General features: G+C 38.1%; 1 protein-coding gene and 1 long non-coding RNA gene across 4 annotated transcripts in view; one reads left to right on the top strand and one right to left on the bottom strand.

The window, feature by feature from the left end:
- Window positions 1–25,825, top strand: part of reps1 (RALBP1 associated Eps domain containing 1) — a 103,584-nt gene extending 77,759 nt beyond the window's left edge. For 2 of the 3 annotated variants that reach the window (XM_028820931.2, XM_028820930.2), the window contains exons 10-20: window positions 2,206–2,286; window positions 2,720–2,807; window positions 9,978–10,079; window positions 11,116–11,185; window positions 11,942–12,072; window positions 13,843–13,907; window positions 13,998–14,171; window positions 15,790–15,879; window positions 20,138–20,286; window positions 21,123–21,228; window positions 24,432–25,825. In XM_028820931.2, coding sequence (XP_028676764.1) covers window positions 2,206–2,286; window positions 2,720–2,807; window positions 9,978–10,079; window positions 11,116–11,185; window positions 11,942–12,072; window positions 13,843–13,907; window positions 13,998–14,171; window positions 15,790–15,879; window positions 20,138–20,286; window positions 21,123–21,228; window positions 24,432–24,500 — 1,125 coding nt within the window. In that variant the 3' untranslated portion in view covers window positions 24,501–25,825. The remainder of the gene's footprint in view (window positions 1–2,205; window positions 2,287–2,719; window positions 2,808–9,977; window positions 10,080–11,115; window positions 11,186–11,941; window positions 12,073–13,842; window positions 13,908–13,997; window positions 14,172–15,789; window positions 15,880–20,137; window positions 20,287–21,122; window positions 21,229–24,431) is intronic. The other variant, XM_028820932.2, reaches the window with a different exon arrangement.
- LOC127525942 (uncharacterized) lies at window positions 21,924–22,570 on the bottom strand. The gene is made up of 2 exons (XR_007933550.1): window positions 22,510–22,570; window positions 21,924–22,092 (listed from the first exon to the last, which is right to left on the bottom strand). It is a non-coding gene; the product is annotated as an uncharacterized LOC127525942 (long non-coding RNA).
- Window positions 25,826–27,831: the final 2,006 nt, after the last annotated feature.

Genomic DNA, 27,831 nt, shown 5'->3' with positions numbered 1-27,831 from the left:
CCAGTTTCCAGTGTGTCTGTATTATACTGATAACCTCCACCAATCACCACCACACACACACAATACACATGCTCACACCATCTTTGTGTTAATATACTGTTTAAATATAGTCTCATAAATATGTATAGTATTCTACTAGGCTCCAATTAACATCCTTTTTATTAATGTTTTGATGATTGTCATTCCAGATTGTCTGGCTACTGTCACTAGACAATGCAAATATTCAGGCCTTCTCTTAGTGCTTATTTATTTATTTATTTTTATCAAACTTTTCTAACAATTCATAGGGGTTTATGTTTATAATTACTTCAACTCAAGTTATTTTCCTTTAATTTTATTTGGAAACTGTTAATTATATTATCATTTACATCAGCAAAATGTCTAAATGTTATCTGAATGGAAAATCTAAACTCCAAAATTTAATAACGATAAGCATGGAGGCAGTGTTAATTCATGCCAGCCAAGTGAATTTTTTTATTTTCTGTGTATTGAATTTTGCTGGTTGTTAGAAGCAGGTTTCCCCTGCATTGCAAAGCTAATCCATTCCTGAAAAACCCTTTGAAATATAATTTTCTGTATGTAAACATGTAATTGCTTTTCATTTCAGTGGAAAAAAACTGGCAATGTCCTTGACCCCAAAAACTATTTCCCAATTTTTACTCAAATACCCTCTAACTACTGGAAATATAATAAAAATAGTCATCAAAATATCCCCTAATTAGACATTTACCCTTCATTTATTTGTTTAATAATTTTTCATTTATTGCTTCAAGTTTCACATTCAGAGGAATAGCTTTTCAGTCTTTCAGAGCCTTCCAAACACTACAATCTTTTTTGGTACCATGGTATTCAGAACAGTGCGAGAAGACAAAAAAGTACATGAATGCAGCATCAGGAGAGAGAATGACTGACTGAGATTGTGCAGTAGCCCTGCCGAGCATCCAGTCCCATTTTAAAGTCTAGCCATGCACCATCTATCCAGCACTGCCACCCCAAGGGCTTCCAAACCTATCCTAAATGACCCTCCCTTCTTAGTTAGTTGTGAATTTCCCCTTGGGATTAGTAAAGTATCTATCTATCTATCTAGTTCTGCAGGCTGCAGCTAGATGTATTTGGATTGGATATTAGGACTAGTGGCTTGTATTTGAACATCGCTCCAGTCTTTGTATATGTGAAAATTCAGCTGCCCTGTGGTTCATAAAATGAAAAGGGGTATTAAAAGACTTTCTTTATATATACAGTTTTCCATAAAAACAGTTGTTTGAAATTTACTGAAAACCTATACATAATATACGTTCTGAATTTTCAGAAGTAATTTTTGGCTAGGGTGACGCTTTGTATGTGTGATCTTTACTAAAAATGACATGAACCATCTGGAAGAATTTACCGACCTTACTAAAAGTTGATGACTAGAACTAGAAACCCCACAAAAGAAGCATAAAGTGTTTTTTATGTTGTAAAATGTATGGAGTGTTATATGATCATGTAATTTTTTTTTGGGAAGAAAAATTATTCAGACTTACCCTAATAAATTAATACTTCATAAAATGTATTTGTTATACTTGACCAGACCCAACATTTTTGAGTTTGTGTGCAGATGACTGAACACATTTTAAGCATCTTCAGTCTCACTAGGGCGTATTAGTCTGTAATGAACTACATCTCAAAGTCTCAGAGGTATAGCTTTTCTATTTGTTTTTACTCTGGAAGTACACCTTGCATGCTACTGAGGATGTCTATAGTTTTATGTCTGAATTAGTGACCTAATTTTCTCAGCTGTCAGTAATCAAATTCTGTGAAAGCTGGATTGCAAACATGTATTATGATCTAGTCCATATATAAAATATTGACAGCAATGAACATTTTTACTATTATTTTTCTGACATGTATTTAAGAGACTTAGGTTGGTGATGTAAGTCTAAGTAATTTAAAATAATGAAAATTAAAGAAGAAGAATATGTATTTGTTAGTTTTAGGTCTGTTTGTTTCCAGTAAATACATAACTCTATTTGAAAGCCTTAATTTTTTCAAAACTTTTTTACTAACAACATTGGCAAATAAACTATTTCTCAATTTACTAATAGTTGATTTTATGTAACTGCACTGCTTAGTGTAAGACAATTGTTTGCTATGTATTAAACCTCAATCATCTGAGCTCTTCTGTAATTTGAGTCATGCTGATTTGTCTCTGCTCTGTCTGTTCAGCAGTGGGAGACTTTTAGTGAACGCTCTTCAAGCTCACAAACTCTGACCCAATTTGATTCTAACATTGCACCAGCTGATCCTGTAAGTCAATCACATAGTGTGCTTGTTCAATATTAATTATGTAATTAACCCTGTATTTCTTCAGTGTTAGTGCCTGTCTTAAACGCATGGCCTGATGGTGATGCCAAACTAAGATTTTGCTTGCATATGCCTTTTTGCTATTTTCAGTTTTGTAGCCATTTGAACAATCTGATTTTTCACCTGCTGAAGCAATTAACTTTAAGATACAGTATATGAAACAATTATTTTCACATTATATACTTAAAATGAATAGAGAGGAGTGTTTAATTGTACTGCTCTCTGCAAACTAATAAAGCAGTTGAAAATGTTTTTGTACATCTTTAAATAAAATAATGACTAGCCAGTGAAATATGTGCCATTATTTCATGTATGTTTTATATATAAATGATATCTTCTGTCTAGACTTTAAACATGGGAACTTTTTTCTTTATAGGACACCGCAATTGTCCATCCTGTTCCCATTCGCATGACTCCTAGTAAAATTCACATGCAAGAAATGGAGTTGAAGCGCACTGGAAGTGGTAAGGAAAACCCTCATAAATGTCTCTTGGATAGAAGTTACAGATGAGAATTTTCATTTTGCAAGTTAAAGTAATTTTGAATCAATTATTTATTTATTTATTTTGCATTCTTTGATTAGTCGAGCAAAGTGACACCTTTTATTGGTGAACAGATTACAATATGCAAGCTTTCAAGGCAGCCCAGGCCCTTTCTTCAGGCAGGTTGTAATGATTACCAACCAGTTTGTCATTAGAACAATCTACATGAGAACAGGCCATTTAGCCCAACTAAACTTGCCAGTCCTATCCACTTATTTCTCCTAAAACAAGTCAATAGTTTTGAAAGTTTTACTGGCAACGGAACTACTTGGTAGCTTATTCCAAGTGTCTGTGGTTTTCTGTGTAAAGTAAAGCTTCCTTATGTTAGTGCAAAATTTACTCTTAATGCTTCCTACTACTGTCCCAAGTCTCAATCTACTGTGCTAATTCCCTTCATAATTTAAACTCTTCAGTCAGGGCATCTCTTAATCTTCTTTTGCTTAAACTGAGAAGGCTCAGCTCTTTTAATCTTTTCTAATAACTCATCCCCTGTAGCGCTGGACTTTTTCTAGTGCTGCTATGTTCTTTTTGTAGCCTGGAGACCAAAACTGCACCCAGTACTCCAGATGAGGCCTCACCAGTGTGTTAAGATTGAGCACAACCTCTTTAGACTTAACTCCACACAACAAGGCACTATATAACCTGACATGCAGTTAGCCTCCTTAATGGCTTCTGAACACTGTCTGGCAGTTGACAGTGCCAAGTTCAGCATGACTCCTAAATCCTTCTCATAAGGTGTACTTTCAATTTTTAGGCCTCCCATTGTGTTTCCAAACCAAACATTTTTACTTCCTACATACTTTAGATTTACTCGCGTTAAATTTCATCTGCCAAAGTCTGTATGTGGTCTAAGTCCTTCTGTAATGATTCAACAATATTTAGATTATCTGACAATGCACCTAGTTTGGTATCATCTATATATCTTATATCTTAACCTCAGCCAATTCTGATAGGGTTCATCAAACCATAACCCTCTGCTTCCTGAGTCTGAGCCAATTTTGCACTTACCACTTCGCTTGCAGTTCCTCCTTTTATTTTGATGCCCAGCTTCTCATGTGGCACCTTATAATGCTATATTCTAAACATACGCAAGTCACAGTCATTGCCGGAGTCTAAATACGTAAGGGCATATGTTCATGACTGTGCCTTTCAACATATATATATTTTTTTGCCTTATCCAGGATTGAGTTTTGCTTTTGACTTTAAAACTGTAAAAATAGACTTGTGCTCACTATTACTCTTTATTTATTGATCATGTTCAGAGAACGGATGGGCATTTTTCATTTGTAAATATCTTAAAATGTTTTTTTATTAAATATCTTTTGTTTTTAACATTTCAGTGATAACTTTTGATTTCGTGAATGTTTTTATATTCTTGGAATTTACCGTTAAGATAGATTTTTGTCATCTATGGCACAGCAACTTTGTTCTTTGAAAAAATGTTTCAAGTATGAAATAGTGGGAATAAAAACATGGACGTTTTATAAAATTCTGACTTGTTTTTATACAGTGGGAGAAATCATTATATGAAGGGTTAAGAGAACCTACATATTCACTTAACAATACCTTGTCCAATCTTCAGTCTCTTGCATTTAAACATAATTTACCGATGGGGATTAATAAAGTATCTATCTATCTAAGGGGAAATTCACATACTCCAGCAGCAGCATACTGATAAAAACAATATTAAAGAGTGATAAAAATGCAGTGCAAGTTAAAAAATGCAAGGTGGAGAGTGCGAGGCAGGTATAACAGTCAATAACTTTGTATAATGTTACCATTTACCCCCCCGGTGGAACTGAAGAGTCGCATAGTGTGGGGGATGAATGATCTCCTCAGTCTGTCAGTGGAGCAGGACGGTGACAGCAGTCTGTCTCTGAAGCTGCTCCTCTGTCTGGAGATGATCCTGTTCAGTGGATGCAGTGGAGTCAGGAGACAGGAGTCTGCTCAGCGCCCGTCGCTCCACCACAGATGTCAAACTATCTAGCTCCATGCCTACAATAGAGCCTGCCTTCCTCACCAATTTGTCCAGGCGTCCTTCTTCTGTATGCTGCCTCCCTACAATATAATCCCTACAGCATGCATTGGGTATTTTCATAGTCATTAGTGGTGGTTAAACCTCATCCCTGTAGAAAGTACTTTTCTTCCGCACACCCAAGCCACCTCAACTGGCTCCTCTTGATGCAGAGAGAAGAAAAAGAACAATGAAGTCCTTCTGTAATACTAAGCCCTTTTCTCTGTCACAGACAGGAACCATATTTCAGTTTGTAATCTAAGTTTGTCAGTTACTTCTTAACACTTGCAGAGATTCGAATGGATTGATGTACACCAATGAGGACACCAAACGCTTTATCTGAAGACTTCCATTATATCCTCTTAGTCTTTAAAACTGTGACTACTGCTGCGATTTATTAATCGGGCACACGATCATTAGCAAATCTCCACGGTACCATGACCTGAAATTTGAAGGTGCTCATTCATATCCCATTTGCATCTCAGCTGGCTGCTGAAGATCACAGTGTGAGGCCAAGAGGAAAAACAACATCGCCAAATAGCAAAGATGAAACCCTTACATTCTCAGACTGTCACCAAGCCTCAATTGTGCCTTGATATTCTATGAAAATACCAAACAGCAGAGAAGACCTAGATGCAGACTTGGAGTTCATCAGTGTGCTCGGCAAATGACACACAGTAGTGAGCCTGGAACCTCATTTTTATGGGATGCACTCTCTTAAGGTTTTGAATTCAGATTAGACGGGCTGTTCTTTGAGATCACACCTCTCCAGGTACTTGCTGTCTTTCCTCACATGACTATTGAAGTTTCCCACTACAGAGATATTATGTGCTACATTTTCCAGTTCTGAAACCAGTGTCTCTTAAAATGTAGAATGCTCCGAAAAGTTTTTTTTTGTTTGTTTTTTTTAATACTATATATAGGAATATGTTAGTAGTGAAACACAGTTGTGTGACCTTGGTGTTATAGAGAGGCTTGTGTGCTTCAGGTATCTTCACAGTACTGTGGTTTCTAGAGATGTCTGCTCCTGATCTTGCTACCCATGGGGAAATTTGTAAAAATGAAAAGCCAGTAAAAGAACAATTAAAAAATGCAAGTCTCTTGATAGTGCTAAATAAACAACAAGAGAACCTTACCTGGAATAGCCATAATGTGACTGGCTGCTGGAGTCAGGCCTTGGCTTGATGTTTTGCTGATTACCATCTAATGGTAGTGACTCACACTTAGTGCTGTAATACTTGGCACCTCCATTTGGGCCCTCAGCTCACCTGAGTTTGATTCAGGTGTGATGCTAGTTGGATAACAGGCAAGAATACAAAAATGGGAAAGGTCCAGGCATACTAGAATTTAGCAATGGAATGATGTGGAATGAGTCTTCTGTGGTGCTGAAAGCTCTTGAGGGATATTGTAAAACACCAGCTAGATAAAACTGGGCTCCTTTCTACACACATTGGCTGTAGAACCAGATTTCCTAATAAGTGAAATGGTACTTGGGTTAGTTTTGGGATACTCTGTTTTTAAGTCCCTGGCACTTACAACATAATTCTTGAATTCATTTTTTAAGTAAATTCCACTGGCTTATGTAAAAACAGTAAAATACTTTGGATTGCAGTTTTTTGGTGCGTTTGCATAAAAAAAAACTTCACCAAAATTGATCATGGCCACTAGTTTGCAAAAACTGAGACTGTCTTTGCTACAGCCAAACAAAGTGTTACTAGGTTTTTCAGATGTACAACATGACAGATGTACTGAATGTTTCCATAGACCTGTAATGTGGTGAGAGAGGTCCGTGGTGGTGCCAGTTTAGATGAAGAAAGTGCAGGAAAGATACTAATGGTTTTAATTGTTTAATGTTTTTAATTGGTTTCAATTGTTTAAAATTTAGTGGTGCCTGCCCCATTGTAGCATGTGCAAGTATGGAGCATGCATGTGCCGGTTTTAATTAATGATTGCAGGCCGAGAGCAGCATTGATGTTAAAAGGGAGCAGGGTAAGTGCAGAGAGGAAATGAAACCAAAAGCAATCGCTGGGGTGTAGGAAGGGTAAATGGTGTTGGACGAGTCGAGCAGCACCGAACTGCTGAGCAAATTGCAGGGAGCAGGATGGAGGGCTGGAGGAGCTCCAGGAGGTTGGTGGCTCTCTCTTGTCTGCTGATAGCTGAAAAGACAGAGCTGGCAAGAGGTTGAGAAATGACACAGGAGCAAGGTGGGGCCTCCATATGGTAGCATCTTTGAAATGATTTCAGGTCTTCGAGTATTGATGGATATGGTGGGCTACGTACATGAGACACCCATTGATCTTAATGAGGACCAGGGAAAGAAACAGAAAAGGGAACATGTGAAAGTTTACCTTTCCAAGCTGAATTTGAACTATTTATGGTGTAATTTAATTATTGTTGTTTTCAGCTTCTATGGGATACTGTCTAGTAAATATTTGACGTATTTAATCAGGAAGCACTGCACTTTAGCACTTAAACCAGTGTTTGTTGTGTGGATAAAGAAACTATGTTTGCAACAACCCTTGCTTCTTCAGTTTCCTTATTCCCTGGCTTATCTTGGTACATGACTACCAATAGTCTCGGGTTCAAGTATGGCTACCGTAGCCAGTCCAGACCATTGCATACAAATAATAAAGTTATAGTCATCAATATTACCTTTTTTTTAATATCCTATTCCCATCAATCTATTTGGGCCAAGATGTATCAGCCAGTCTAAATAATGTAGAAGAGACAACTAGAGAAGGAGGCCTAACATTTATACCACTGCACCAGAGTTCTGCTTTAGAGATGACGTGTACTTTTCATGAGATTCCCCTTATCTTTTGAGCCCATGGGTCTGGGCCTAAATAGGTCCATTCAGAACATGGGGATGTGTTTTGTCATGAGACCACTTTCTCTTGTGCCACTGTGATTTACGTTTCTGGTGTGCCATTATCATGTATGCAGTTCAGTTCTAGATATGTTTTCTTATTTTCCAAAAAATATATTAAAATAACTTATTGTGGCTGTTAATCACGTTGGAGTATTGATATCCAATCCATACACTACTAGCTATAGCTACGGAGTTTTAAGATTATTAAATAGAATGGAAAGAATGGGTACACATGTTTTCCAGTTGCTGAAGATTTACTTATATACATGTTGTTGGTTGTATTTTCATTTTGTGCCTAGTAGATCCAGACACATGACTTATTTCCTCTTTATCTGTGCTTTCCTGTTATGGATATCTTCCAGATACCTCATTTGCATTCATCACTTAAACTCCACCCCTGTTAGTTGTTCTGAAAAGAGAAGAGCACAAGTATCCTTTAAAGGAAAAAGATACTGCGGAAACTGTGTGGTAAAATTATTTCCAGCTTTATGGCAGTGTTAGAAAAATACAACCAACAATGAGAATGCATGCTTTTTGAAACTTGGAAATTAGCCAGAATGTGGAGGGGCAATCTAAGTTTTCAGGCTTTCTTTACACTTTTGTATTTCTTACCTATTTGCTGTATATTTACACCACTCTGGGAAATGTGCTTTTCCCCCCTAATATTAAGTAATAGATGTGCACAAGTATCTTAATGTAAATGACAGCATTAAATGCTTGTGAAAAACAGCCTTAATATTAAAAACAACAGTTTCATATTTAAAATGCTAGATTTTAAAACAATACTGGAAAATGTGGAATGATCATAAATCTGCCCCAATTACACCATTATTTTGATCTTTAATGTTTTTTTAGCTTTGTTTCTTCTTACTTGTTACAGTCAGCAAGTTTCTCCACTTCAAATCTGCTATTGCCCAGCTAAACTATTTATGATTTGTACCATATTTAATGTTACAAAGCTAAAATGGGTACATAAACATTAGTGTTAATCATCGAATAAATCTCCATTTGTTTCACTGTATTTTAGCTTTACATTTATAAATAGCAGAACCTAGAAATTTAATCAATGATTACAAATGTGCGATTAGAAGTACAGTAATCCCTCCTCCATCGCGGGGGTTGCGTTCCAGAGCCACCCGCGAAATAAGAAAATCCGCGAAGTAGAAACCATATGTTTATATGGTTATTTTTATATTGTCATGCTTGGGTCACAGATTTGCGCAGAAACACAGGAGGTTGTAGAGAGATCAGGAACGTTATTCAAACACTGCAAACAAACATTTGTCTCTTTTTCAAAAGTTTAAACTGTGCTCCATGACGAGACAGAGATGACAGTTCTGTCTCACAATTAAAAGAATGCAAACATCTTCCTCTTCAAAGGAAACAGAGAGGAAAGCAAACAAATCAATAGGGCTGTTTGGCTTTTAAGTATGCGAAGCACCGCTGGTACAAAGCTGTTGAAGGCGGCAGCTCACACCCCCTCCGTCAGGAGCAGGGAGAGAGAGAGAGAGAGAAAAACAAAGTCAAAAATCAATACGTGCCCTTTGAGCTTTTAAGTATGCGAAGCACCGTGCAGCATGTCACTTCAGGAAGCAGCTGCACACAGAAGGTCGCAACGTGAAGATAATCTTTCAGCATTTTTAGACGAGCGTCCGTATCGTCTAGGTGTGCGAACAGCCCCCCTGCTCACACCCCCTACGTCAGGATCAGAGAAAGTCAGCGCAAGAGAGAGAAAGAAAAGTAAGTTGGGTAGCTTCTCAGCCATCTGCCAATAGCGTCCCTTGTATGAAATCAACTGGGCAAACCAACTGAGGAAGCATGTACCAGAAATTAAAAGACCCATTGTCCTCAGAAATCCGCGAACCAGCAAAAAATCCGCGATATATATTTAAATATGCTTACATATAAAATCCGCGATAGAGTGAAGCCGCGAAAGGCGAAGCGCGATATAGCGAGGGATCACTGTAATGTGTATATGAGTGGGCCTGCAGTTAACAGGCTGTTTCTGGTCTTGCATGTTGTTCCTTCCCCCACTCACACATACCCCCTACTCCCACCCTGAATTAGATTAAGTGGGTTTATTTTCTGTGTACTGTATTTTTGAAATGTGCCTTGAAGTAATAATAATAATTCTGAAGTCAAAATACTTTTCACTTTGAAGAAGTTGGGAAGGATCAGGGAGTATATAATCAATCTGTTTATTTTACAGATCACACCCATCCAATAAGTCCTTTAATAACCAAACCACCTGAGCTTCCCGAAGAAAGTAAACTGGCAACTTCAGTGAAATTTGTATCTGGAAACACAGTAGGTAAGTACAGGATTCAGAATTATACGCTAGGTGCGGACTCCCTTTGACCCTGAACTGGATTGTCTGGTGAAGGATGTCAAGTTGCTTTTTTTTTTTATAAATATTTTAAACTGTGTAACTAGTAATACGAAAGATATTTTAGGGCTGAAAAATATAATCGTACACTCTCTGTATCTAAAATGCTTGCATAAATAAAGAATTTGTGGCAGAGGAAAGGTGTTCCATGGCTATGTGTCTATTTTTACATTTATGGAAGGCTTACAAAAGTGAGAAAGCTTTTAAAGGAAAAAAAAGTACTTTTTCTTTCTCTGGGAATTCCTGTGTTGGTTCAGACTTCCCTGAATAATTGTGTGCATAGTTTGCCTTACCTATAGGGGATCAAAACAAAAAAAAAAAACACACAGCTAAATAAGGTGTTTCTGTCCTCAAAAAAAGGTCCAACTAAAAATGTATGTTGTCCGCATACTTGAAAAAGTAACTTCTCTAATTTGTACTAGAAGTATAACAAACGGATAAACCCAACTATCGCATGAGGATGATGCATGCTTTACCTTGTAGAACCAGTATGGTGGCATCACTGCAGGTTTTGCTATCTTACTGAGTTTGGGTACCCAGTCTGTATATGGTTAAAGGTGCTGGTGCCCAAGAGAAGACTTTACAAGTACGGCAAGTTCTTTCACTTTTTTATTCCCTGTCTGTTTTTCCCCATACTGTTGTGGTAAGTAAAAAAAATAAATAAATAAATAAATAAAAACATTAGACATTTTATTCTATTTGCCAGGGCAAAAACATTAGCATTCCTTGTTGCTGTATTGTATGCATTGCACTTTCAGATGCACACAAGCCCACCCCTACAAATTAAGACAAAATCAAACCCATTTTAATTTGTTGTGACGAGACGCAGACTGAATAGCTGTAAGGAAAAAGTAGCATTGATCTGCTTGATAGTCAAGTTATGTTCTAATATGCAACACTGAAAAAAAAAAAAAAATGTGTGATTAATTTTGTTCTTACTCATTTAAATATGTGTTGTCAGATGGCTACAGTAGTTCAGACTCTTTTACCTCTGATCCTGAGCAGATTAGCAGTGGAATAACAAGACAAAGGTAGGGTGTTTTTTTTTTTTTTTTTTTTTTTTTTTTTTTTTAATTTTGTTCCCCTCATTTGTTAAAATGTTGTTATAAAATTATTTGACTCAATAAAAATTAGAACTCCATTGACAATTGTTTTAAGTAGCTGATTATGATACACATTTAATATTGATACATATAATAAAATTTATATTAATGTAAATTATTACATTACTCTGTACTTACAGAAGAAAGTAACAAAATATTTTATGCATTTACTATTAAATGGAATATGTTATAAACAGCGCATAGCTTTTGCTTTACTTTTTCTTTTGTATGACCCTAAACTTTAGCCGATTAAATTCATCCTTCAGCACATGCAGGATTAAATGTATATTTAACAGTTTTGTTCAGTTCTTTTCACTTGATTGCACGCTATGCCCGTGCTTATCCTCTTCTTCACTAGCTGGCAATGCTTTTACGAAACAAAGGCAAAACATCTGTGAAACACAGAAGTTTGATGCAGCGGGAATAAGCTTCTACAGTAACAAATGTGTTTTTAGTTCAATAAAGTATTACATTGGGTTACTTCAAAAAGTAATCTACGTAACGCACATTACTTTTAATGCTTTATCCCCTACACAATAGTTAGAGCTGAAAATTCATGTTTTTTTCTGGCATAGCTTTTTTTCATTTGTGTTATCACACAATCGTATAACCTGTTGACTTTTATTGTTCTGTTATTTTATCCTATCAAGATGCCTTTATTTGAATAAAAATATTTTGTTTTAGGTCACATTCAGGGACCTCGCCAGAGGGACTGAAAGGTGTTGCTCCACCCCCACCCCCACCAAGACCTCATGCCTCACATTCACGCTCCTCATCATTAGACATGAATCGAAACTTTACTGCAATAAGTGCAGGTAATGGGCTTTTTGTACAAACTGAAACATTCAGCTACTTACTAAAATCTCTCACCTTTATTTCTCTGTCTGAAAATGAATGATTAATAAAATATTGTGACCTCTTTTTATTGTGCAGAGCAACAAATATACATGGATTGATAGGTACTTAAATCAAAGGTTTACCACCCCGACACATATTGTGCAAGAGTTTTTATATTACTTCAGTATCACTCTGCTTATCAGTTTGCACAGCACATGAACTGCACACCACACAATTAGTAGTAATTTCTTCCAGCAGTGAAGCACACAACTGGCTTCTGTTCTATTTATGCCAATAAGAGACAAGAGTCAGTATGCTATTATTAGGGTCCCGGGTCAAAATAAGTTTGTCAAGTGTATATACAGTGTATATAGTACAATGACATGGCCTTTAGATGGCTTTTGTGCTTTATTATTTTAAGCATATAGTGCTAAGCATATAGTGCTGAATATAGGGATGCACCGATACCACTTTTTTGGAAAACGAGTACGAGTACTTGCATTTCAGTACTCGCCGATACCGAGTACTTGCCGATACCGAGTACTTAATAAAAACATGATTTAAATTTACAGGTAACAGCTTTAGTCATATAATTTAACAAAAAAAAACAAGAAACTCTCGTCTGTCCACTGGGAGGTTAGGCTAATTAGCGACACGGGGCTAACACTGCTTGTCCAAATCCGTGGTGAAACTAAACGCAGAGGAGGCTTGCAGTAGGCTGTGGATATGTTTTTTCACGGAGTCGTGTAGTTTAGGCAGCTCCATGTCAGTCATGTAGCAGCGGCTTGGGACATCATATCTGGGCTCCAGAACATGGAGGAGATGCAGGAATCCCACATTTTTTACCTCCGAGAGTGGCTAGTCACTCAATGCAATGTACTCGATAATTGCCTGTGTTATTTTCACAGCACGTGGATTGTCTCTGGACATTTTCTCTCGTCTTGCAAGAGTTTGCTGCAGCGTGGGTTGTGTTGGTTTAGAAGTGTGGGTAAACTCTTTGTACTCGTTGTCGTGTTGGGATTTTAGGTGCTTGATTAAATTACTTGTGTTAAATGCGCTACCTTTTGAGCCTCCTCTGGACAATTTTGCTGAGCACAATTTGCAGTCCGCCTTTGTTTTGTCGTCTTCATTCACTTTGAAATAGTTCCACACGGCTGACATCTCTCGCCTCGCCTTCTCCCCGCTCTGAGCTGCAGCCGGGGCCTGGGGGCGGGCACTCGGCGTCTGTGATTAACCCCTTACACGCCGCTCAAACATAGACATTTCTCAGACCGTGGTATCGGTCCCCGGTATCGGGGGACTTTTAACGGGTACGAGTACTTTAGAAAATGTGGTATCGAGGCCGATACCAGATACCCGTTTCGGTATCGGTGCATCCCTAGCTGAATATATTATTGTTTCTTTAATGCTAGTTATTAAACACATTTTAACGTGTGCATTTTTATTTGGTAAGGTGTTTTTTTTTCTCTTAACAAAAATGTGATGAAACCTTAATGTGAAGTATAAGAAGGAAGTAGGTACTGTTTTTTAACATTTTATTTAAAATCAAGAAACATTCCATACAAGCAAGTCAGACGAGGTTCGAGTCAGTGTTTTTATATATGAAGTATGTGTGGGATGGGTGTCCTATCAGTGTCCTCAGATATTCCTTTGAAGTGATTATTAACTTTAATTGTCATGGTGTGTGTGTGCACAATACAATAGATTGGTGTTATGTCTATGATTGACTCCTGTCCATTTCTCATTAGGCCAGCCACAAAGTGGTGGAGTTACCTATCCTCCTGCAGTGCCTCCAAGACCACAACAAGCTCAGGTAAAATTTATTTATTTTTTTTGTTCATAAGGTATCAATGCTTGGAAGCTCCAGCACTATTAAAGTTTTTTTTAAACTTCACCATTTCAGGTTTCAGGACCCCATACACATCGCTCACTTGATGGCGAAAGTATAGCTGCTCACTCTAGCACCTCCCCTCAGCAAATACCCGAGCAACCAAATTTTGCTGATTTTAGCCACTTTGAAGCATTTGCAGTTGAACAGTCCAATGATGAAAGTGAAAAAGCAACAGAGGTCATTCAGGTTTGTGGAGAAGCATTTTCTGTAACCTAAAATTGTCATACAAGTTCTGGATATACTATGTTACAGACATGACCAAAAATATCGGTACTCTTAAAATTTTATTTAGGTAATATAAAAAAGCTTTTGCATCCATACATTTCTTTGGTTTGCAATGGACAAAAATAAAAAAGAGCCTTGAACATAACTCAGTTCTTTCTAATTCCATACAGACATTTCGAATTGGCAATGACAAAATTGTGCAAAGCATTTATAAATATGAAATAATTGCCTTGTAGTGAAACTTCAAGCTGAGTAATGTCTTTTAATGGTTAGGACAGGTGCCTTCAATCTTATAGGCACTCGTTCAGCTAGTTTAATTAGAGAAAAGATCTCATTCAACTGTTTTGAGTCCCACTTAGCATAGAAAGATGAAAAAGCAGAGAGTTGTCTGGGGAGGCAAGACTGACAGTAGCATCCAAGCATGGTCAGTGAAATGGAGAACAGATGATCTCCAAAGAGCTTCATGTTCCTTTGACCATTGTTTCCAATATGTTCAAAACTTATAGCCTATGCGACTGCAGCCGGCCTACCTAACATGGCCACATAAAGAAGATTGACCCGACATTCAAAAAAAAGATTGCTGATATGGTGGAGAAAAAAAAAATCCAGGTTTGGGTGGTCAGGGGGATTAAAAACGAGTCCAAGATGCACTTCAAGCACTAGGTGTAACAGTTTCATGTCGTACCATCTGTCGCTGTCTTGATGAAAATGAGCTCCATGGTAGAAGACCTAGATCTTCTAAGAGAGCAACACAAACAGGCTCTGGAGTTTACCACAGTATATGTTGACAAAACTCAGGCCTTCCAAGAAAATGTCTTTTGGGCAGATGAAACAAAGCAAGATCTTTGTGGGAATTCTAACCAATTCTGTGTTCACAATTAAAAAAATTAAAAGATAAGACCACCATCCCATTGAAACATGGAGGAAGCTCAGTGATGATCTGAGAGTGCTTAGTTGCCTCCCTGAATCTGTTCACGGCACAATAAATTCGGATGACTAACAATTTACTGACACTGGGCTGTACTTTCTGAGCCTTAGTTGCAGGTCATAGGTCCTGCAGCAGGGTAGAGACCTGAAAAAGATCCCAAAAAGCAGCAAGAATGGAGGAAAGTAAAATATGGGACCGCTATGAGTCCTGATCTGAATCCTATTGAACATCCGTGGAAACAGCTTAACATTGTAGTTGGGAGAAGGCACACATCCAGCCTGAATGAACTGAAGAAAAGGGGGACAAACAGCTAGTTGAGATCATCTGAACTCTTATTCAAAAATATGGTTAAGGCTTGAATAAAGGTAATACTAAGTGAGAAATTAAGGTGATATATGAACTTGTTAGTAAAAGTGGAGTGAATAGCTGGCTTCATGAAATTATAAAGAACATTTACTTGCTGTTGAGTCACAGCACAAACATTTGGCCATAACTCAACCAAATACTCAACAATCAAACTCCTCTCCTTGCATTTTTCATTAAAATAAAATGTGCTTATCTATGTACGAATGGCGTAGTGTTTTTGTCTACATCCCTCCTTTTTGGATATTGCCCTAAGCAGCTTTTTTTATGTTTCTTCAATCTATGCAGACAGAGAAACCCACAGAACCAGGAACAAACCTGAGAGCTGGTAAAGGTGATGCCTGGCTAGATGATAAAACACCAGCTTCAACCAACTCCGTATGTATTGATATTTTAGTAAATGTTTTTGTTTGGTGATTTATCTGCATAGAAATTAAGTATATTTATGATCCTGTTAATTTTTACTTTTGTTTCTTGGTGACATGAAAACTTTTAGAAAGATGCACATTTCTTTATCACAATACTTTTTGAAGGTAGTGTACGGAGAGTATGTTAATAGGTTATTGTAAATAATTAATAAGCTTGACATATTTTTTGTCGTGTTAGGTCAACAGTTTATACTTAACACTTCTTTTTATTTAACATCCTTATATTGCAGTTCTTAATGGCTTTGCACTCATGTATAATAGATTCACATCAGATAATATTACACTGAAAGACAAATAAATGAACTTTTCCTTCCCTGTTTGTGTTCTCCCAATAATGACTGTGCTGTCAGTTTTTGATAATAAGGCTGTCTGGGGATCCTCTTAACTCTGAAGGTTGTTCACATTGTCTGCAGCATGTTAATGTAGGTTAGGCAGACTTTTTTTAATCCCCGGAGGAAATTTCAGAGCCTACAAAAAAACTCGTAGATCCGTCCCACCTTAAATCGCTTTTTTAAATCCGCTTGCACTTCTCTGCCATCGTCTTTTGTCTTCTAAATGTGCAGATAAAGACAAGCTGCAAACAGCCAACTATTCCACCCCCCCCACTGACTTAGAATGTGTACGAACTTCTCCCAGCTCATGCCTTGATTCATAATCTGGGAGTGAAGTGGAGTTTTAGGGTGGAAATAATAGATTGTTATTTGGAACACATGCATTACATGTGTGTTCCGTTTCTGCAGTAATCTGTGTAAACACATTTTTAAAACGGAAACGTTTTTCATATTCTAGTAGTAAATGACAAAATGTAGGCATAAACTATATAATGCATGAAGCCTGAAGTCCAAATATCAAAGAAACACTTTCACGAAAGGTACAAATATAACAGAACAAGTGTGCTTTTATTCAAAAATATAACTGCTGAAAAAAAAAAAAAAAGCTGCCTTTAGTGTGTGACATTGACACTCATTTACTACGACGGCCCCGTGGTGCAACAGTATCGGTTGCTAACTGGGAATCAAAAGGTCACGAGTTTGATCCTGCACGACTCCCTTTTGAGAAGTGAACTGCTTTTATTTTTACTATTTTAGAATAAAAAGATACATTTCATTTCAGTCTGTAACAGCCGGTGTAATTTATGATATTTGTAAAGGTTAGCTTTGTTTTTGTTTTTATTCACTTTCCATTCTCTGTCGCGTTCAGGATCCTTCCCTACCCCATCTGACACTGCTGTTTTCACATAAAGATGCGCAATAGCTCTGCAGTTTATCACAATACATACGACCGCGTGTCCCCCCCCCCACCCCCACCCCCCCAATCTTGCCAGTCCCCACATGTTGCTGTATGCTGTTTCTTTTGTACTCCAGGACATGCAGAGGAAAGCATAGTAAAGAGCAGTAACTTCAGCGCCATATGCAATCATCAGACACTCGCCATGTGACACTGCTGTTTTCACATAAAGATGCGCTATAGCTCACCCATGGAGCGCCCTTCCTACAGTTACGACATGTGTACTTGTTGCAGTGTACACACCTCTCTGTGCTATGGTTCCTATTACACTGAACAAGCACCTGTAATTTGCATCTCTATTCATTATCTCAAAACAAATATATGTGACGTTTTGAAGAAATCATTTTTATGACGTGAATAGTACCAATCAGAAAACATTGTCGAAGTAATGTAATATTATTTGAAAACGAACAGCATCAGATTGGGTGTGAATTTATACTGGCGCTGTTACTTAGAGTCAGATCAGAAGCTGAATAAGCTCCTGTTCTGACTCTTAAGTAAAAAAGCATGAATTAATCAACAGAAATAACCGCGATCGACATTTTAAACTTAACAATTTACAGTGCATACCAATTTATAAATTTTATGTCCGTTTGAGGCTACAAAGAAAAAAAAAAAACACTTCCTCCCCAGCGCGGCAGGGCTGTCGTGCTCTGAGTCAGCAAATCTCAGCGTTACGCCACGGAAGGTGTTGTGACATCCTTGAACCTTTTGTGAAAGTGTTTATTTGATGTTTGGCCGTCAGGATTCACACATTCTATAGTTTATGCCAATGTTACATTTTGTAACATTTATTACTAAAATATGAAAAAGTTTCTGTTTTAACAAAGTGTTTACACAGATTACTGTAGAAACGGAACACACATGAAATGCGTGTGTTCCAAATAACGATCTATTATTTCGACTCTAAAACTCCAGTCACTCCCAGATAATCAAACAAGGCATGAGCTGGGAAAACTTAGTGAACGATTTCCGATGTGGGGGATGGAATAGCCGGCTGTTTGCTGCTCGTCTTAATTGGCACATTTAGAAGACAAAAGAGAGGTGAGAACGGTTTTAAGGTGAGAGCTACGAGTTTTTTCTTAGACTCTGGTAATTCTAGTGTTAAAACACAGCCTGATATTGACCAAAGAAGGTAGAGGATGAACAGCACAGCACCTTCAGAAACTACCCAGACCCCTTGGGTTTTTTTGTTTTCTTTAAAAACATGTTTTGTTATGTTGCAGCCTTGTGATAAAATGATTTTAGATTTTTTTTTTCCTCTTATCCAACAACAATCAGTACCCCAGAATGGTAAAGACAATGAGCGATTTTAGGAGTTGATGCAGATTTTTAAGAAAATAAACTGAACTATGAGTGACACAAATACTCAGACCTTTTGCTGTGACACTTGACATCCAGCCTTACGTGCATCCCATTCTATTAATGAATCCTTGGTGATTTGTTTGTACATCTGTGATTTGTTTAGTTGACTGCACATGATTTTCAGAAAGGCACACGTCTGTCTATAGAAGGTCCCAAACTTGGACAGAAACCAAGCCATAAAATGGAAGGAATTACCTGCAGAACTTAAGACAGGTTTGTATTAAGGCACAATTCAGGTGAAGGCTACCAAAACATTCCTGCAGCACTGAAGGTTCCAAAGAGCATAGTAGTATCCGTAATTCTTAAATGGAAGAAGTTTTGGAACAACCATGACTCTTCCTAGCGCTGGCTGCCCTGCCAGACTGAGCAGTTGGGGAAGATTGGCTTTGGTAAGGGATGTGACCAAAGTCGAGCTCCAGAGAACATCTGTGGAGATGGCAGAGACTTCTAGAAAGACAACCACTACTGCAACACTCCACTGATCTGAGCTTTATGGAAGGGAAGCCAGATGACATATGGAAACCCGCTTGGAGTTTGCAAAAGGCACCAAAAGGACTCAGACTACAGTAAACAGGATTCTCTAGATTGATGAAACCAAGAGTGAAATGTTTGGCCTCAGTTCAAAATATCACATCTGGAGTAAACCAGACCACCCCCATTACCTACACAATACCATTCGAGGGGTGAAGCATGGTGGTGGCAGTAGCATGCTGTGGGGTTGTTTGTCAGCAGCAGATACTGGGACAGTAGACAGGATTTGAGGGAAATCTGAATAGATAGATAGATAGATAGATACTTAGGGCAAAGTACAGAGATACCCTCAATGAAAACCTGCTCAGAGCGCTTAGCACTCAGTCTGGGCCAAAGGTTCATCTTTGGTACAACTCTGAGAATGTTGTTGAGCCCTAACTTGAAATACCTGTACACCGACAGAGCTTGAGAGGATCTGCAGAGACGTATGGCAGACAAACCCCAAATCCTTGTGTGTGTGAAGCTGGTCATGTCAGACCCAGGAAGACTCTAAGCTGGAATCGCAGCTGAAGGGGCCTAATGAAGTAATGAGTTAAAGGGTCCTGAATACTTGTATCAATGGGATATTTCAGTTTGACATTTTTAATTCATCTGCAAAATTGTCTAAAATCTTCTTTTTGCTTTGTCATTTTGGTGTTTTGAGTATTGCTTCATTAGGGGAAAAAGTAATATAAATGATGTTAGTACAAGGCTGTAACACAGCAATGTGTCAAAAGAAATGACTGAGTCTGAAGGCACTGTATATAAAGTGTGTGTTTCATTGGCCAGCTTTAAACATTTAATGTGACCTACCACTCAAACACAATGTCACACACATTTCAGGAGTGCCGAGTGTCTTTTTGGATTATCGTGACATCTTTCCAGATGATACATAATATCTGCTGTCTGCACTTCTAAGAAATGCCTTGATCTGCCATTCATTATTTTGATTATTTAGCTGCTTGTGTGTGTATGTGGCCTCCATTCTTCATCCCCTAAAGAATGATGAGGCACTTTGTTCTTCATCTGAAACCACTTGGTAACAGGTCAAAGGCTCAACACCTCTCGCTCCTCCACCAAAGCCTGTCCGCAGAAGATTGAAATCGGAAGATGAGTTACGACCCGATACAGAAGAACCATCTCAGAAATCAAATGTCGTGGCAGCAATTCTGTCTACACAGCCTTCAATTCCAAGGTACAGTTATCACTACTGACCAGTGTGATTACAAAGACATTTTATCTGTCACTAAATGCTTCTGTGGAGCAGCTTTTCACTTTTCATTTTTGGCATTTAATTTCAGTATAGTGCTGGATCTTACAAAAACTGACATTGACTGCATTTTATGCCCAGTGTAAACCAAAAAAATTTTGAATAGCTTCATCTTTGCAATCTTGTGAAACGACGTTGAAGATTTGTGTATGCTTTTTAACTCCAAAGTCTTTGTTAGCTGTGGCATTAATACCATCCTATCTTCCATTTGTTATTGATTCAAAAGTAAAAATTTCCATTTATTAGTGGAAAGTTTTAAAGTAAATGTCTGCTTTCCAGCGCCTTAATGGTATACATATGAAGTTGTAACAATCCTGAACACACCTAAGCAAGTCCAGGATATCAGAGGAGTAGCTGGCTATCCCAAGAACAGGTGGCGTAGTACAGGAGATGTGGAGGTGGTGCCAGTCCGTGCAGGGCACATACATGGCACACATGCACATGAGACCATAGCATTGCTACTTCTACTGCTACTACTTTGAAAGTGCAAACCTGTGATGGAGTAAAAAGGGGCATACTTTATAAATTAAAATCCACTGAACTTAAAAATTTAGGTCAGCACACAGGAAAATTTTAATTTATCATCAACAATTGCACAAGTTCTTCTCAATGATTTGCTAATTAAAAATAACAAAAACAAAATTTTCCTTGAACGTGACAAAGTGGAACAGCAGAATTTAAAAAAAACAAAACATTTCTATGAAGTGCCTTTATCTGAGCTCTAAATCATGTTGTTAAACTAAGTTTTCTTTAATTTGCAGATCTGTTGGTAAAGATAAGAAATCAATTCAGGCTTCAATCAGGAGGAACAAGGAAACGAATACAGTTCTGGCCAGACTTAACAGTGAATTACAACAGCAATTAAAAGTAAGGACTTGTCTCCATATGACACTTAGCACTCACTATACACATGTTGGTTTAACACTGAACAATTGGTTTGAAATTTGAAGGTAATCTGAACATAACGTTTCTAAAGTAAAATCGTGGTGGAGTTGAGTAACAACTCAGATCAGGCTCTCTGTTCTGTTCAAACTCCTCCTGGACTTTCCATCTTTATCCTCAAATCTCCAATATGGAGTGCAGAGTCAATAGTTGTTACTCATTCAGCACTACACAGCTAACACAATTACAAAATGTCATTACAACTATAAAGTCACTTTAAATACTCGCACAACATCTTAACAGCTCGGTATGCTAAGACTCCAGACAACTCCTCATTGAGGGTCTTTCTCAGATCCAGACATTCATCTGATAACATTTAACCAGTCTATTTCAGCCTCGTGTTTGAGCGCTGGCCCACTCATTAACTGTGAAGTGATGTTCTGCATTCCCAGCAGCCAGCTGGGATTGCCAAACTTTAGTCTGTCATACAAATGAACCCCCATCCCTCACCTTAGGGGGGCAGTAAGACCACATGTTGACACCACAAATTTTCTTTGAGCAGTAAAGATCTCTTGGCTGGTAGATGCTTACTGGGAAAACACTTGCATCCAAATCTGGCTTTATTTATGAGTTCCCACCATTCCTTTTTGAATTTTGTTTTACCCCTTAGAAAAATGTGCTAGTTATACACCTAACGGGAGGATCATTGTATCATGCAATTCACTCCTTCATGAAAAGGTCACAGTTCATGTGTTGGTGGATGGTGGGGCAAATTTTTGCTCCTGTCAAAAATTGCAGGTGTTCCTTACAGATTTGAGGGTTCTGAATCCAACACTGGCAATAGAATTGCTTTTTCAAATCCATTTTTTGAAAAATTAAGGTTTAAAATGGGGGAGGAAAAATGACTACTTCAGAAAAAAGTATAAATGACTCCTATAATTGTTTAAACTATAATTATTACATTACCAGAAGTAGTCACTTAGTAGGGGTTTTCCTTTTATAACCGTCTGAAGGTGTCTCACATTGGAATGACTCACAGAAGTCGGCTAACACACTCGATACACTGTTCCACTGTGAGGTCTCTCTGGCGGGACCTCTTCCCATGTGTATGAGAGAGCGTCCCCATGTTTGAGGGGTGGTGGGGTCTTCCAAATGAAAATTTTAAAAACACACTGCTAGGTAGCAAGAGTGAAGCTCCTCATCTTGTTCCTCGTAGTTTTCACTTGCACTTTTCCTCCCAAGATCATCATCTTTTTTTTTTTTAACCTGTTACCTGAACAAAACCATGGATGGAGCAACCTGACCGTACATATTTATGTAAAAAAAAAAAAAAATTTAAACAATCTTTTTTCTGGACAATAAAAAAAAAAAAAAGGCATCCTTCGAACTTTCTAATTACACGTTCCTGGCTGTTTTCTAGGGGAGAGAGAATGAAAGAAATACTGAATGAGAGCAAAAACTTGATTTTCAGTTTGCTTCAACCTCAACTAACATTAAGAACAAGGAAGACCTGACAATTTTCAGCTCAAAACATACTTGAAATAACGCGTGTGAAGAATACCAAAGAAAAGAAAAACAAAACATTTTTCACTGAATCGGACATCTCGTGGATACGATTTTGTAGTTGAAAAGTTTCCAATCTCGGTGATGGACTCGGCACAAGTAAGATCCGTACAGTACAGCACAGCTGTTTTTTATTTTGCACATGTGGATTTTGGTGCACAGTTTAGGTTTTTATTTTGAAATTTACAAGTTTCTTCTTCATTAAGGAACTTTTTTTTTTTTAATACTTCATTGGTTTCTGTCCAGTTGAGTTTATCCCAGCTAAAAGTATAAGAAACTGGACTGCACCACAGATATAATGCCAATCCAGTGGTGGCACACCGTATAGTGTGAGCGCGCACACAAACTCAGCAGGCATAACTACACATTTCAGGATGATGAGCCAATTCTAGAGCCTCCGTAATGCACTTAAACTTACTGCTGCAGTTGTTAGTGCAGCCATCTCGTAGTCTTCCTCGACTGGGTTTCAGTTTCGAGTTCGCACATTTTCACAATGTGTTTCTCAAGGGTTTTTATTTTAGTGTTTTTTTTCCTTCTTTTTTTAGTTCTATTTCCACGTTTCAAAGCAATTCTTACTAAGATAATTGTCCCCCAGAAGATGCTTTATGCTACTTTCACGTGCTGTTGGAGTATTTGTAGCTCCGACTTGTGCAGTTTCACTTCCCCGGTTTGACTTTTTGTTCCTACTATTGGGAGAAAGACAAGGTCGCTGTTGATTTTTTTTTTTTTTTTTACTTGATCTGCAAAAAATAAACGATTAAAGATAAAAACTTTATTTTTTAGTGTAAGTAAAGACTAATTCTAATAAGTGTGTCACGTCACAAGAAATACAATTTGACTACAAAAATAGCATTTCTGACTATTCTATTTTTTCATTTTATACAATTGACTAAGGTGAGAGGGTCAGCATTACGTCACAGCTATTAAGAACTTTTTAGCTTTGCCTCCTGTGAAATGTCTGACTCGCAGTTCTAAGTTCATAGGTGCGTACAAGTGGATGATCCGACTCTGAAACTCGTATTTGCCGTATGTCCAATTGCACGTCATTCCACCGTGTCATAGACTAGTGCCTTGTCCAGGGTTTCTTTCTTCCTTGTGCCATATATTGCTAGGATGGTCTGCAGCTCCCAGCAACCCTGAGCTGAATTTGAAAAATGGATCGACTTGTTGCCAGGTAGTGTATTCTTTATAAGTTTGTTTTATGCTTTCTGCAGCACTCTATCCATGTTCAGTTTATAATGACACAGAGCAAAAACCTTTTGTAAGGGTGAAAATTTGATAGGAATTCAGAGGGCGATGTGCTCATTTAAATTACTTTTGCATTTTTTTAGTCATTTGTAAACTTAATAAAATAGTCGGGTGACTTCTTGATCTTTGGTATAATTAAAAAAAGAAAAAAAATTCACACTTGCAGTTTTTTTTGTGAATCCGTCCATGCATCCATTTCCTAATTCGTTAATCCAGTTCTTTCCCAGCAGTAACGGGCACAAGGCGGTAGGTAATCAGGCCCTGGACAGGGTGACGTGCCCATCACCAGTACAATTGTCCAACATGTGCTCTTATTAACACTCATTTTATGACTCGCTGCTTTTCTTATCTCTCTTTTTTTTTTTGCCTAATTGCAGGATGTTCTTGAAGAAAGAATTTCATTAGAAGTACAACTGGAGCAGCTGAGACCCTTTTCTCATTTATAACCCATCCTTCGTTTCTAAACAAATCACTAGGAGCGAAAAGTTAACCCCCCCACACACAACCTGAGCTTTTTTTTTTTTGTTGTTTTTTTGGACCTCCTCATTCAGCTTTGCCTCTTACAACTACAGCACTAGTCCATGGTGCTTTGATTCACCTGGCTATAGAACTTGCACTTGTTGCTTCAGTACAGATAATCTGTTTTCAGAAATGAAGATTTCGAAGTGAGGAGGTGTTGGGAGTGAATGTTCTAAATGATCGCACTTTTATTTAAAATTGAAATCTAGTAATGTAAGTTGGTCCCCTTTTACTCAAAAACAATAATAATAATAAAAAAAAAAAATGAAATGGGAATAAAAAGTGAATTGGTGTACTTGAACAAACTACAAAATGTTCCATCGAGTCTTGTGATGCTAGAAATCACTATGTGGTCGGGCGTGTGCAGATGACCCTGTGTGTGTGAGCAGAACACGTTAAACTTTGGTATATTTTGGAAGGTAACAAGACGACGACGCCTGCACTTTTTTTTTTTCCTCTCTCTCTCGTGCTATGCAGAGCAGTTTCATCCAAAAGAAGGAATCTTCCATTTTGTCCCATCTTTTTGTATTTTTGTCTCCGTGTCTCCTCCCATCAGGTAATCCCTTCTACAATGACCCCCTCCCCACTTTTTATTTATTGTTTTATTTCTTTTACTCAAAAAGTATTCTCTTGACATCCTTCCTGCATGCATTTGTAATTTAAATTACAACCATTGCAAAACTGGCAATTTTTTTCCCTCTATTTGTTTGCCTGCTTGTTTGTTTTCTGAGTTTCTCTCCCTGGATTGAGAATTGCTTGTGCGGTGTAGTACAACTTCAGATCCATGAATTGTATTTCTTCTGGTTACATTTGAGTGACACCCCAAACTGTTGTCGGCTTTTCCTGCGTGACTCCCTGTTTTTGAACCAATGAGTGGCAAGCTAGGATTGCTCTCACTGGGACCAGCGCCGACAAGTGAGTACAGATACCATTGTCCTCCTCCTCTTCCTCCTCGAAGCCTTACTCTTGACACTTGAGCAAGTAGTGAGATGAGAGTATTTGTCTGTGTGTTGAACCAAGGACAGCCTTTTTGCCCTCAGTGCTATTGATGTACTGTATAAGGGGTTTGTTTTATATTGTATGATACACACCTTTTGATCTCGTTTGTAAATCTCCATTAAAATGCTGACTAATGGCAAATCCTTGATTGAATTGCTTATACTGGTGGTGGGATCCTCGGTGTTCAGCTGCATGGATGTATCTCTGCAGAAATAAAAATACCAGCTGTGTGACCTTTTTTTTTTTTTTTTTTTTACACAAAATCTGCACAAGATTTTTATGTGACAACTTTTTGAAAAATTGTAAAATTTAGGATCTTATGTTGAGATATGGTTATTGGACAAAAATGTTGTCCAGTGTAAAACAAAGTGGTATTTGCTAGGAGTTAGGAAATGAATTGTTAATCTGTAATCTGCTGTGCGGTGGAAAATGGTGACATTTGTGACAGTGATGTGTTAAACAGCAGCCGCCCCGGCTGACACCGTCTGTTCACTTCACTTTCTTCCTCTGAAACCCACTTTCACTTGGAAGCCCATCTCCCAGCAGTAAATGCTGTGCCTTCTAGTATTCAGACCCCTCGACTTTATGCATATTTTATGTTTGTCTTGTACAAAATTAACACCCCCATTCCACACCCACATCCCACAAAGCGGAAACAGGATTTTAATTTTGAAATTTTTGCAAATATATTAAAAATAAAAACCTGAAATATCAGATTGAAGCCCTGCTGGCAGCGATTCCTGCTCCCGGAGTCTTCATGGGTCTGACATAAAAAGCTTCACCCACCTGGATCTGGCATTTTGCTTCCTTCCTTCTTTTCAGATCCTCTCAAGCTCTATCAGTTTGGATGGAGACCTTCAGTGGACAGCTGCTATTTTCTGGTCTCTCTATAGCAGGGGTCCTCAATCACGGTCCTGGAGGGCCACAGTGGCTGCAGGTTTTTGTTCCAACCCAATTGCTTAATAAGAAGCTCTTATTGCTCAAGTAATACTTCTGCTTCACTTTAGTTGTCTCGCTTGTTAAGATTTTGAACCCTTATTGCTTATTTTAGTCTTAAACAGCTGTAGTCTTGGTTTTTAATGGCTCTTAATTAGCAATAACATGCAAATGACAAAAAAGGCCAGCATTTCTCCATTTAGCTTGTTCCCATTTACGCCTTTGTGTATTTATTATGCACTATTGGGTTTAATTAAATACTTTTTTTTTTTTCTTCGCCTTATACAATTTCTTGTATTAGGAATTTGGTAGTTTTCGCATACCCCTTGGGGTCAGAGCGCAGGGTCAGCCATTGTACAGCGCCCCTGGAGCAATTTCAGGTTAAGGGCCTTGCTCAAGGGCCCAGCAGAGCAGTGGCCTTTTTGGCAGTGACGGGGATTTGAACCGGCAACCTTCGGGATACCAGCGCAGATCCTTAGCCTCAGAGCCACCACTCCGCCTACTTGGAAGGAAAGTGAAGAGAAAGAAGTAAAGAACTGAGAATTACTCCTCCATTTTAGCCTTCAGATCATTTGGATGATCTCCTTAGAAAGGGGAAGAAAATCGAGGACATGAGAATGACCTGATATGGTGGAGTTAAAGCAACTAACAAGCCATGAAATTAAATTATTGACAAGAATTGCTTTCTAATTAAGCAACGGGGTTAGAACAAAAACTTGCAGCCACTGCGGCCCTCCAGGACTGTGACTGAGGACCCCTGCTCTATAGAGATGTTTCATTGGGTTGAAGTCTAGGCACTGGCCAGGCCAGTCAGGGACATTAGCAGAGTTGTCCCTAATCTTCTTGTGCAACTCCTGCTCAGGGTTATCGTCCTGTTGAACGGTGAATCTTCCGCCGACTCTGTGGCCCAGATTAATCTGGGATGATAATCATGGAGTACCTGTCTGAAATGAGGATTCGTTTTGTGGTTGTCAGAAAGGCAGAGTCAGGCCGTAGGAGTCTTGCACCGGATGCTGTCTAATGTAAGTAAACTTGAGGTGCTTTGGATTTTTTGTTTCATTTTTTTAAGAGGGTACTTACTAGAAAGTTATGTCAAAGAGAGGGCTTCAGGGGAGCTGTGCCATATTTGACTTTGTTTGCAAAGGAGGACTTAAACTTCTGAAAACCCAGACTAGTGTTTTAAGAATTGGAGTTGCATGGTGATAGTTCAGAATGATTTGTTTGTCAGAAAATAAAACTTGAGTGTTATAAATTTAATTTGGAGCAATAATCGGCTTTTTTTCCTTTTTTTTTAAATCATCTTCTTTTGGCTGCTCCTGTTAG

This window comes from Erpetoichthys calabaricus, chromosome 15, assembly GCF_900747795.2.
Source record: "Erpetoichthys calabaricus chromosome 15, fErpCal1.3, whole genome shotgun sequence".
Classification (NCBI taxonomy): Eukaryota; Metazoa; Chordata; class Cladistia; order Polypteriformes; family Polypteridae; genus Erpetoichthys; species Erpetoichthys calabaricus.
This window is presented reverse-complemented; position numbering and strand designations above follow the sequence as displayed.